Source organism: Neovison vison, chromosome 3, assembly GCF_020171115.1.
Source record: "Neovison vison isolate M4711 chromosome 3, ASM_NN_V1, whole genome shotgun sequence".
Lineage (NCBI taxonomy): Eukaryota > Metazoa > Chordata > Mammalia > Carnivora > Mustelidae > Neogale > Neogale vison.
In genome coordinates, this window is record NC_058093.1 from 148,922,517 (window position 1) to 148,935,605 (window position 13,089).

Here is a 13,089-nt window from a genome sequence, read left to right on the forward strand (position 1 = left end):
TGCCCGGTGTGATAGCTACAGAATTTTCCAGCTGCAGAATTAATGCAACTCTCAAATTTCAGAGCATGGATTTGTTCAATATTTACCGAGCGTCTATTTTTCTGGCCCTGTCAACTTCCCTTGGAGTCATGGAAAAGAAATCTGGTGTAGTTCCTGCCCTCCACAACTCACAGTTCTTGGGAAACAAACCCTCAACTCATCTGACAGGCAGTGAGCCCCATCACCAGTAGGGGGCAGCATGTGATAAGCATCTTGAAAGCCTTCCAGACCGAGGAGCCCAGGGGCCGCATATCCCAGAAAGGCTTGGGTGGAAGAGGGTAGAAGGACATGATCTACGCCCCTCGTTCAACAAGTGTTTCTGTGTGGGCTCCGGCTCGGGTTGGGCTCCAGTGTAAACAGTGCATAGACTGGGCCTCTCAGGGCAACAGGGGGCAGCACGGGAACCATGAGGAATGCTGCCCAAATCGTCCAGAGGCATCCAGAATGGTCTGGGGCAGAGGGAGGGAGGCGGGTCCTGAGCTGGACAAGCAGAGAACGCGGGAGAATGTCCTGGGCAGAGGGCAGCAAGGCAGTGGCCTGGACCTAAGCCCAAGTATGGGATGTCAGCGTTCCTGCAGCAGAGTGTGGCGGATGCGGGTGGGTAAGGGGCCAAGATGGTGCTAAGAGGGCTGGGCCTGAAGGACAGCTCAGTTCTGGGAGGTGGAGCTGGGGCGGGAGGGGGGTAAGGAAGGTGTGAGGGGCACGTCAGCCCGCCTGCAGCCTCCTGATGCACTGGGCTGCAAGCAGACAGGGAGGCGGAAAGAGGTCCGGAAACATCTGGCAGGCTGGCCAGTGAAGGTACTGATGGCTGGCCTCTGTATTTCATACACAGCATGGCAATGGGAGGGAGGAAGTTGGGGACCATTGGCTGACTGCAATGGCTGACACCCTCTCCCCCGGGTCACGTGTGCCACCCCCCACCTCTGGACTCCCAGCTGCCCCAGGCTCCCAGCACATGCCAGACACCAGCTTAGCTCAGCACAGGCCCAGTCTTTCATCCTCATCTCAGCGGCCCCTGGGGGCAGAAGGAGACCGTGTGCAAGGAGGGCAGCTGTCCCCTTAGACCCATCCTGTCTGGGGTTCAGAACTCCCCGGAGGAACTGCAGGTTCGGAGGGCAGAAGGTTGCCACAGACCAGCTGAGTCACTGCTGCCAACAGGGTTTCCAAGGCAACAGCCTTCTCTGATTTCTGTCCCTCCATGGAAACATGGTCTGCGGGAAGCCTTGGCAACCAACCTTGGTCCCCTGCTTCTGAGGGATGCTGCTGTGGCTGGGCATGTGGCGTCCGTCCCCAGTATGGCTGGCCTCTAAGGGCGAGACAGTTCCTGCCACAAGGTGGCCACTGGACATTACACTCAGGATCCCCACCCCTCACCCCGAACCTGGGGGGCCCGGGTCTCACCTCTGCTCTATCCCATTCTAATAGGGCACCTCCATGCTGAAGGCCACCTCTCCTCTGAACCCAAGCAAAAATACTCTAGGGAGTTCTGATGGAACACACGCGGGGGGACAAAGGAGCCGTGGTGAGAGCCTGGAGTCCCCTGGGAGAGTACAGGCAAGTGATGGGTCTCTCCCCAGAAAAATTTCCACAAGCATGAGTTTGCATGGAATTTTAAGGGGCTTAATCTGCTTTGCAGATACTCTGGTGTGGTGACCAGGGCACTGGATGGCATCAGAAGGCCTTAAATCATGGCTTGTCTACTTGGGCAAGTTAGTCTGCCTCTCTGAGCTACGTTTCTCTCATATCTGGAATCTGGGACAAAAGCATCTCCCTTCCCAGGCTGTTGCTTATGACCCTGGTAAGACCAGAGTGGTCAGAGAAGGGGTGCCTGCTAGGGTGGGGTGGGGAGCAGGTGAGAGGCAGTTACGTTTAACATAACCAATAATCTCAGTTATGTTCAGATCTGCAGTGACAGGAGTCAGGAGTGGACAGGAAGGGACTAGAAGGAAAAGTAAAAGTCATCAGCATAATTAAAAAAAAAAAAAAGAGGAGAACAACCAGTGTTGGCAAAGATGTGGAAAAATCAGAAGCCCTGAGTATTGCTGGTGGGAAAATATACAGCCTCAGTGGAAAATCGTTTGGCAGTTCCTCACAAACTTAAAACATGGAATTACTATGTGTGGTATTGTGATTTATAGAAGATCTATTTGTTCTTCCCCAGTCCTGGTACAGAGCTCCTAAAATCCTTGGAATTCCTTAAGCCAAGACAGAGATAATGGAGTCTTTTGTTATGTTAATGTAGCGACTCTGGCAAAAACACTTAGGGAACCTAAGGGAGGGGCCTGTTTGACAGGGGACCTAACTTTGTGATGGAAGGGTTAGAATTTCCAGTCCTAACTCTGACTTCCAGGGAGGGGAGAGGGGCTGGAGGTGGAATCAATGGCCAATGGCCAGTGATTCGATCAGTCATGACTGTGTAATGAAGTCCCCAAAAAAGCCCCAAAGGAGAGCTTTGGAGGGCCTAGGGGAGGAGCTCACGCAGGGATTCTGGGAGACGGGCACTCTGGACAGGGCACAAAGTTTGGCAGCTTTCCCCATCCGTCTCCTATGCATCGCTTCCATCTGGCTGTTCCTGAGTTATATGCCTTTATATCAATCAGTCATCTAGTGAGTGCAGTGTTTTCCCAACTCCTGTGCCCCCCACGCCCCAGTAAATCCATAGAAGCCAGGGAGGGGGTCACTGGACCCCCAACCTAGAGTCAGAGATCTGAAGCACAGATGACAGCCTGGCATCTGCAGTGGGGGAAAGGGACAGTATGTAGGACTGAGCTCTCAACCTAAGCCTGTGGGGTCTGATGGTGTTTCCAGGTAGACTAGGTTAGAATTGAGCCAAATCGTGGGACACTCAGCTGGTATCAGAAAACTGCTTGGCGGTGTTGGGGAAAAAAACACACACATGACAGAACTGGTGTCAGAACCGGACCATGTGACTCAGAAATTTCATCCCAAGGCTCATACCCAAAAGAACTGAAAACAGGGACTGAAACAAGTACTTGGATACGAAGGTTCATGACTGAATCATTCACAAAAGCCAGGGCGTGGAGAGAAGACAAATCCCCATTAGCAGATGAATGGACAAACAGGGACAGAGCCACGGGATGGAATATTATGCAGCCACAAAAAGGAACAAAGGGCTGACAGATGCTACATAATGTGGATGAACCTCAAAAAATTATGCTGAGGGAAAGAAGCCAGAGTGCAAAGACCTCGTATGATCCCATTTCTAGAAACTTCTAGAAGAGGTAAATTCACAGGAACAGAAAGCACACTGGTGGTCACCAGGTGTAAGAGAGGGCTGGGGCGTAACTGCTTAGAGGATTTGATTCTATTCTGGGGTGTTGAAAATATTCTGAAACTACAGGGAGGTGGTAGTTACCCCATATTATGAAAATACGAAGTGAAATGAAACTGGACACTTTAAAATGGTGACTGCATTGTTACAGGAATTCTAAATGAATAACAATTATTTTTTAAAAAAAGAAAGGGAAAAAAAAAAAAAAACAACCATCTGTCTTATTCCCTTGGGTTAGTCACATTGCTGTCCTGAGGTCAGCCCAGGCCCGGACGTATCATTAAGAGAAGAAGGCAACAGTGATACATGAAAAAAGCAGAGGATGGGACAACTTGGTATAAAAACAAACACTACCAGTGGTTCTCAAAGTGGGGGTCCCTGGTCCAGCAGGACGAGCATCCCCTGGGAACTTGTTAGGAATGCCCATTCTCGGGCCCCACCCCAGACCTCCCGAATCAGAGTTCAGGATGTTCTGGCTGTTTTAACAAGTCTCCCAGTGGCCCCGATCAAAAGTGAGACCCACTGCAGTCGATCGCCGACTAGCAGAGCTGCGGTGGTCAGGAAGAGGAGCGGGCGGTGCGGGTGGAGGAGGCTGGACAGCGAAGGGTGGAGAGAGGCCAGTGAGTCTGCGGTTCTAGGCAGAAAGCCTCTCTGGACATCAGCCACCTGTGTGTCCCCAGTGCAGCAGAGATGTCTGTCTGCCCACCCGGGGAAAGGCCCCTGTTAACCCCTGGATGGCTGCAACCCCTCCCACCCCTGTGTAAGAGCCCCTGGTCACCGCTTACCCTTCCCGGTCGATATGCGGCAGGGGCTGCTTGGGCGTATGTCTCAGCTTCCGGTGGAACTGGGTGAAGTCTAGCTTTTCGGGCTGCAGGTCCCAGGTGGCACCACTGGAGGATGAGAAAAGGTAAGGAAGGGAGGTAAGGGGGCGGCCAGCCCAGTTACGGATGGGCACCAGACAAGTAGGCACAAGCCTGACAGGGAGTGTCCTCACAACGAGGTGGGCAGGACGGGGAGGGCATCCACCAGCCAAGGGCAGGCTCGACAGAGACCCCTCACTCAGAATGGAGCCTGTGGTGTCAGCTCTGCTCACAGACACGAGGGCAGGAGGCCGCGTGCCAAGCCCTCACCTCTCTTCAACCTCGCTATGCCATAATGTGTGCCGGTAAAACACAAGGGTCGGTCTGCGGCCTATCCTCCAGCGAGCGGTCCCTCTAACATACTCCAGAGTTTGCTCTCACACCTACATGTGAGGAAGGCTGGAGAGAAAGGAGGCCAAAACCAGAAGCTTCTGACAGAAGCTCAACATGGTGGCAAGGTGGCCCTGAAGAGATAAGGCAAGTGCCAGGAGGCCAGGTGCCATCAGCCCCAGTCCCAGGATACCATGGTGCTTCCATTCTGTGCAAACTGGAGTCTGAGCCAGGGATAGGCCTGAAGCATGCCCAGTGTTGGCCAGCTCCAAGCCAGCGGCAGAGTGGAGCGAAAGGGTAACTACCATCCACAGTCTGAAACCATCCCTCCCCAGAGGAATGAACATATGGTATGTACCCATTAGTAAAACTTTCAAGGGCACCGTCTCCCCACACTGAGGTAGCCCTGGCCTATACCTGTTCTTCCAACCTGGTCTATCAGGAACCTTCCAGAGTCTGAACTACTGAAAACCCTTCCCTCCTCCGGACCTCCCTGCAGCCATAGCCCCCATCGTCTGCTATGTGCCATTTTCCTTTGCTCGTCCAACCACCAGTCCACCCCTCTGTCTTCTCTCCCTCTTCCCTGTGGTTGAACTATTAGCATCTGTCTTCTCTTCCCCCCACCCCCCTCTCAGCCTCCCTATCCTTCTCTTTCTCTCTTTCCCTTGGATTCTCCTTCACCTCATTTGCCTTCCTTTGATCTCCATTCTCTCTCTCTGAACTCCTTCCTCAGCAGTCTCATCCTTTCTACTTTGCCCCCTCTTTGTTTCTCTCTACTTCTTGATCAGTGAACGCTCAACATTTACTCAACTTCCAAAGACCCCATGGGGCTTCTGTAAGGACAAGAAGCTGGCATCCCAGCCAGGGGCATACGCCACAGGCAAGAGGAAGGGGAGCTTACCTGAAGGAATCAAAGGTGTTGGCTGCCCAGATATCTGTGCCCAGCATGTCCAGAGAGTTGTCTTTGCTGCCATTCTGGAAAAGACGGGGGATGAAAAGGGTGGTGTTATTTCCTAGTTCAGGACACTGAGAACAAGTGGGCAAAGGCCCATTCACAGAGGGGGCTGCAGAGGCCTTCCCTCTCCCTGCTCGGTTGGTCATTCTGGGAAGCCTGGGGGCTTGAGAGAGCCACTAGAGTAAGCATCCTGGCTGGTGCACCCAGTAAGAGTCACAAGGACCCCTGGTGTCCCCCCAGGCATAGGACCTCACTTTGATGGTGTCTGACAACGGCGCAGGCAGGTATAGGAATAGCGTGGGTCTCCGCTGCCCTCAGTCCATCTCTCTCTCCTCAGTGCTGCCACACTAATGAGCTGCTGCCACCATGGCCAGTCTGATAGCAGTGGCTTCTTCCCAGTCATGGAGATTCTGCAAAGCCAGACATGGTGGCAGGTCCATGTTGAGGGGCTGACTTCCTCTAGGGTTAAGCCCCCACTTCCCAAAACCAGGCAGCACAGGGAGGCCCCATTGACCAAGGTTACATACACCAGCGATTAAATTCTCTAAGTCACCCCCCTCCAGTCTTTGTCCTCCAATGTCTCCTACATGATCTATCCCGTAGACAGAAAGCACTTTATTCCATCCAGTCTCTACAATTTGGCTTCTCTGCCCCTTGGCTAATGATCTCTCCAAGTTCTCTGGCAACTGGCCTTCACTCCTGATGTCATCCATCCCTTGTTACCCCTACAGTCCACTCTCATCATCAATACTTCCGCCTCCAGTACATCTGGGAGTGTGCACGCCTCATGACCCAGAAGTCACACCCAGGTACAAACACCAGCAAAATGTGCACAGATGTTCCCCAGCAGCGTGAAGCACAAAGGTACAGAACAGCCCTATGCCTAATACATCCACGCTTAACGGAAGTTGACCAGATGCGTAAACTGCGGTATATTCACATACTGGAATATTACACGGCAGGGAGAATGAACAAATTAGAGCAACATACAACAGCAGAAGTCAATCCCCCAAAACACAAAGTAGAACAAAAGAACCCAGACACAAAAAGTACCAACTCTATGACTTAATTTATATCAAGTTCAAGGATAGGCAAATTAACTAACCTGAAGAGATAGAGTTTAGATAGAAGCCAGGGGTGGGGTGGGGGCCATGGGGGAGCTGGTAATGTCCTGTTTTTCGATCTGGGTGCTGGTTACATAAATGTGTTCAGCTTGTGAAAACCCACTGAACCATACACATGTGATATGTGCACATTTTCCATGTGTTTTAGGACCTCCTGGTTAGATTCCTGGTAGCATCCCCTGTCTTTATGACTGATCTCTCCCCAAACCTGCCACATCTCAGGTCCTTTAGCTCCAACACTGGACAAGCTTCTTTTGAGACCTTGCCATGAAGCTAGGCCTGGCCAGACACTGAAGACACAGAAGTGGAAAAGTCACAGGCCCTGACTGCAAAGAATGGTGTGTGATGACACACATGTAATAAAAAATTATAAGACAGTGTGATATGTACACTGATTCAAGGGTCCACAGTAGCATAGGCAAGTTTCCTGGGGACTCCCCTTGAACAGGGGATGCAAGTATTCATGAGGGTCATGCAAGCAGAGGGAAAAGCAGGGACAGAGTCATCCTGGCAAAGGGATTGGTGTGTAGAAACAGCAGGACACACAGGGTATTCTAGATAACTTTAGGGGCTCTGTGGAGCACAGCAGCCTGGAGAGTGTCCAGGGGTCCCAAACCCTAGGTGAGTTGGTGATCTCCAACACGACCCACTCTGTCCTGGCCAGGACTTCCTAGAGGCCCCACAAGTGCGCCTCAGTGACTGTTGGGGTTGCATGGTGGCCCTCTCCAATTCGTATGTTGAAGTTCTAACCCCCAGTACCTCAGAATGTAACTCTCCTTGGGAATAGGGTGGTTGCAGATGGAATTAGTTAAGATCACATCACACGGGTGGGCCCTAACACAGTATGCCTGGTCTCATTATAAAAAGAGGAAATGTGGACACAGAGACAGACACGCACAGAGGGAGGACTCCACGGGGACACTGGAGTCATGCTGCCACAAGCCCAGGAACCCTGGGGGCTGGGAGAGAGGCCTGGACCAGATCCTTCCTTGGTGCCTTCACAGAGATCATGGCTCTGCCAACTCCCTGATTTCAGATTTCTGGACTCCAGAACTGTGGGATGACTATAGCTTTCACTAGGTCGACCCAGTTTGGGGATCAGAAATGTAAAATCAAGCAGCCCTAGCAAACTAATATGGCAATCAACTATCCACCTATCTACAAACGCCCTTTGTGAGGGTGGTCAGTCATGTCCCTTCCTCCCACAGTCACCAGTTGCCCCTGCCCCAACCCTGTGACCTTCTCCTGTCCTCACAGCCATACCCAACACCTGAGGCTTAGGGTTTCCCAAAGTCTACAAACACAGCAGCCTGGGTAGACAAGTCCAGATCCATGCTGGCTCAGTCTGGTTTCTGACTCCCAACATCTACCCCCCCAAAGGGGCCAGCCCCTGAAAAGTCCCACGTGCTATTTTCCCTGGTGGCCACTCCCCTGCGGCCAATGTCGCCCCACAGCCTGTTGAACAAAGCCCCTGTGGACTAGAAAAGAACCTGAAGTGGGCTCGGTGACCCTACCCCTACCTCTCCCAGCAACTGCAGACGCCAGCATCTTGACAGAGAAGGCCCATGATGGGGGGCGAGGTTTGGTTTTGTTTTGGATTCTTCTCATTTACTTCACATTGGCCGGAGCTGGTAAGCACGTTCTCCTCCCTTACTGTACTGTACTCAGCATGCCCGACTCCCTGGCTCCTCACGTGGAAACCAGCCTAGTTTCCAGGGAGAGCAAGCAGTTTGCAGGTGCATTTCAGCCTTTAGTCAATCAAAAGGAGAGGGGACACACTGGCCAGTGGAGAGGCTGAGTAGCCCAGCCTCCCAGCAGAGGGGCCCAAGAGCTGGGCTCCGAGCAGACACCGGCAGGAGACAATGAGGGGCTGTGCGGAAAAGGGAGAGCAGTAAACGAGGGGCGGGGGAGGGGGGCGGTGGCTGAGGGAACAAAGGAGAGTGGGCATGACCTCAGACCTCATCAGTAAAATCAGGACTGGCCTCTCTTGATGGCATCAGCAGCCAGAAGCCCTAGGGTCTAAGTGACAAAGCTTTCTCCCCGCTCCCCATGCCCTGAGAGCTCCTTCTCTTTCCACTGTCCCACAATCTTCTTGTCAATCAACCACATTTACTCGGGCCATAAGCCTCTCCGTATGGTGCCAGATGGCAGCTCTGCGCACCTGGGTCCTTCCTACCCACACCTGTCTAGTCCTATGGTCCCACGATCCCTTTCATTACTGACAGTGTCCTACCAACCCCATCTTGCTCCTCGTCTGTCCATCTCCTTCAAAGCTTGCCTCCTCCAGGAAGCTCATCTGACCTCCCAAACTGCAGTCACCATGCTCTGTCCTGAATGTACCACCCCTGCAGGTGAGGTGCGGCCGCAGAGCTCACCTGTGGCAGTTCTCACTCCATCTGCTTGTAGAGACCCTTCTCCTGTTCTAGATCAGAGACACTGGCTGGCAGGCACCTCACTGGACCCCCATGACTGTTTGCTCACTGCCTACAACGTGTCTGCTGAACTGACCTTCACCTCAATAAACTTCCGCCGTCTTCCCTAAGCTTATGTTTTCCTCCTGCCACAGTGACCTTGCCTTGTGACCTTAGCGAAGTCTGGACTTGAGATTCTTTGTATTTAAGTAAAGTGGTCTCTGAGAGTGCAATGCTGTGTGCTCCAGATGGGTTTCTTCTGGCACGCATGCTGCTGCCAAGCCCCTTTCCACCAGTGGCAGACATCGCTAATCAGTTATGGCATCATTTACAGTCTTCCCCAATCAGCTGACTGCTAATGTTCCAGATCACCCCCTCTTCCTCCCTTCTTGAGTTGTTTCATCATCCTCCCCATCCTGGTGTCTGGCTTGCTTCAAATGCAACTCTGAAATTGCACATGGCTAGAGAGACACACAATCAACCCCCAAGGAGACAGCTTCCTGGCCTCCTGAGATGTTATCTGGCATGTCCACAACACCCTCTCCAGGCCTCAAAAAACCTCATAATCCAGGCGCATTTCACTTTTTTTTTTTTTGTTAGTAGGCTTCATGCCCAACATGGGGCTTGAACTTGTGGCCCTGAGATCAAGAGTCACACACTCTATTGACCTAGCCAGCCCCTGTGGGTAGTAGAGCATTTCAAATGCAAAGGTCAAAAAACAACAACAAAATCAAATAAACAAATAAATTCTGCTTCTGAAGTATGTGTCTGAGACCTCACCCAGAGCGAAGTTCACTGTCCTTCAGAGTAGCACACGAAGTCTCTCTTTCCCTGATCCCTGATGCTTTAAATACCCAACTGATAGCACCTACAAATTCAGCTTAAGACCATTGCTTGCCAATGGCTCCCTTATAAGAATGTTAAATCTTGGCGTGCCTGGGTGGCTCAGTTAGTTAAGCATCTGATTTGTAATTTCAGCTGAGATGTCATGATGTCAGGTCACGAGATCGAGCCCCATGTCAGGCTCCACGCTTGGCGGGGAGTCTGCTGGAGATTTTCTCCCTCCTTCTCCCTCTGCCCTTTCTCCAACTTGCACACACACTCTCTCTCCTTCAAATAAATTAATTAAAAAAAAAAAAGATTGGTACTCTTCAAGGCAAGTTTCCCCCCCAAATTGTTTTCCTGCAGTAAAATGCAGATAACCTAAAGTTTACCATCTTAACCATGTCCAAGTGCACACCAGTGGTGTTAAGTACGTTCACGTGGTTGTGCAGTCCTCATTGCCATCCTTCTCCAGAACTCCTCTCACCCCGTAAAACTGGACCCCCAATCCCACTGGATGCTAGCTCCCCAGCTCCCCTCTCCTGAACCCCACCCCCACCTTCCTACTTTCTGTCTCCATGATTTGTACCTCTCTGATACCTCACCTGAATGGAATCACACAGGATTTGTCTTTTTGTGACCAGCTGACTTCACTTAGCATAATGTCCCTGAAGCCCATCCACGAGCCCAAGTAGGTTGTAAGCCCCTTGACTAGAGCAGCTACCCGTTCTTCTTGGCCCTCCACAGTGGCCAAGCTAGGCATACAGTCTGCCTCCAATGCTGCCAACTGATTAAATAGATTCTACCAGCTGCTTTCGAGCCTAAATGACGGAGTCACAGACTGGGATGTCAAGATCGATCTACCAAACTAGGATTCAAGGCCACTGAAGAGCGAGGCACGAGGGCAGGAGAGAGAATGACTATGATAAAGGGATGGAAGGTCACAGCCAGGAAAACAATAATGTGGACAAGACCCCAGAGCTGTGCCACTTGGCAGCCCAGGAGGCGTGATGGCCCTGGGCAAGAAGGAGGGTCCTTGGGCTGCGAGCTGGAGGTGCCAAGGGCTGTGGGCCAGCGGCTTGTCGGGTCTGTGCTGAATGGGATAGGAAGGTAACCCCATTAACAGGTGAGAGGGCAAGCCTGGAGAAGCTCTCGATGGAAGTTTGGGTCCCAGGGGCTGACCTATTTATTGTCACTCTATTCGACACAATATGCACAGCATATAACATGAATCTGGACGTTTCCTCAGAGCTGTTGCAATGGAATATGACAGGCATATAATGATGCACACAACCAATTCTCAGCAGGGGCTGGGGACATTGCCTGGCACTTGGAAGCAAAATCAATCTCCACCAAATCAGCCCAGAGAGGGCAGAACCGCACCTGCTGAGCCTTCCTATGCTGTTCCTTGTCAGTGTTGAGGTAGCGGCCCTGGGCCCTGCCCAGAGGGGCCGGGCCTCACCGGGCAGAGCCACAGCAAAACCAAACTACCAGGAACCAAGAGCTTCACACCCCCATCCCCAGTGCCCCAGCTGTGCGCTGGCAGCATCCAAGCTGACCGGGAGGCTTCAGATCCCATCTAAGCCCGTGAAGTGTCCGGATAGTCCCCCTTTCCTGAGTTCCGGACACCTATCCTCAAACTCGCAACACCCCCAACCTACACGCCACCTGCCCCACAAAACCCTCTTATGACTGCAGACAGGTTCATCCGTGTGCCCAAGAAGCTTGTAGGTTACTGGGGGGGGGGGCTTCCAGAGAGACCCACAGACAGGCAGACAGCAGTCTGATTTCTGGAACCTCACACCTGGAGCCAGACCCACCTCACTCTCTAAATCACCCCTTACACTGAGGAGCCACGTGAGTGGCGAGGACAAGCAGAGGACAGAGCAGAGGGTGACCGGGGCCTGGCTTGTTCCCAGGCCCTCCCTGCACTCTCGAGCCTCGGCTTCCCCGGTGCACTAGTAATGCGTGGTGTCAGTGGGAAGGGCTCTGATGTCACCCTGCGCTGCCCAAGATATGGGATTCTATTCCTCTTTGGACCACTGTGCTTTTCCTGGACTCAGAGAAACAAAGGTCCTACCTGTCCCCCGTCTTTGTCTCTGACAGGAACCAGCTCGAGACCCCTCCTCTCTGCCCCTCAGCAGTGTCCTTAAAGCTTGTGCCCTAGGAGCCCACAGCATGTCCAGCGCTTCCCGACTCTGACTGCATGGCTTCCCAGTGGTGTTCTAGAAACACAAGCGCACTGGGTCTCACATGTCAGTATGCATCAGAGTCATGCAGAGAGAGGAGCATTGCTAGGTTAAATTGAGTGCAGCTGGGGTGGTCCACGAAACACACTTTTAGAAACACTGGAGATTAGAAGGGTTTTGTGGGGCACAGAAAAAAAAAAAAGGTTCCCTCATCAAACATTTGGGATACACTGGGTTAAAAGATTGTTAAGTAAATCACTTTATTGCAAAACTACTCAGTGCCTTTATCGGCCTTGGATGGATGTTGACCCTTCAAGTAGGTAGCCATGTAGTACGCAGTATTCCCCAAATTCCTTTGGCCGAAAACCACCCCATCCTTCCTCTTTATTCCACACAGCAATTCTATTTATTTATTTATTTATTTATTTATTGCAGGACCAGGGTTCCACAGAACCTACTTTGGGAAACGGTCTTCTAATATTCTTCCCTAGTGATTCTGCATCCTCTCAACTGGGAACTCTGGCTTCAATTTTGTTGCATCCCTCTGCCCACTTACCCCCTGATCCTAGCTGTGGGGCCCAGCTTCATCCATTCAATACTTTTGAGCAAGAATCCAGGTGTCCAGGCACTGAGAGCCCCCCGCCCCCAGAAAACCGCACAGGCTTCCTCAAGAACATCTCCCAGTTTGCCATTCCCGTGGCCGCAGCTTTTCTCTGGGCCCCATCCCCGCCCAGCCCAGGGGTTCGGCCAGCCCCTGCCCCCCACCCCCCAGGTCGCTGCAAGGCTGAGGTTCTGAGAAGCCTAATCAGAAGCAACCACCCTTTTCAGTGGATGGTTTTTAGCACTTAAGTGCTGCCGAATCCTTCACAACAGTCCCTTTCCCTGGCGATTAGGGGGCCTCATGCCGGGGTGAACTGTGCTGCCCTCAGAACAGAGCACAAAGAGATAATGAGCACTTTAAACCCTGTGGAAAAGAAAAGGAAACAGCTTTCCCGTGGGCAGGGAGGCTGGAGCCACCTCTGAGGGGCCCGCAGGTGTGCACGGCTCCCCCCAGCTCGGGCAGGGCT

The 13,089-nt window shown here is 52.3% G+C and overlaps 1 protein-coding gene across 2 annotated transcripts in view; it reads right to left on the reverse strand.

Moving 5' to 3' along the window:
- Nucleotides 1-13,089, reverse strand: part of CTIF (cap binding complex dependent translation initiation factor) — a 281,396-nt gene that overhangs the window by 168,717 nt on the left and 99,590 nt on the right. For both annotated transcript variants that reach the window (XM_044243025.1, XM_044243023.1), the window contains exons 4-5: nt 5,423-5,496; nt 4,117-4,221 (exon numbers count right to left, since the gene is read on the reverse strand). In XM_044243025.1, the coding sequence (XP_044098960.1) occupies nt 4,117-4,221; nt 5,423-5,496 (179 nt within the window). The remainder of the gene's footprint in view (nt 1-4,116; nt 4,222-5,422; nt 5,497-13,089) is intronic.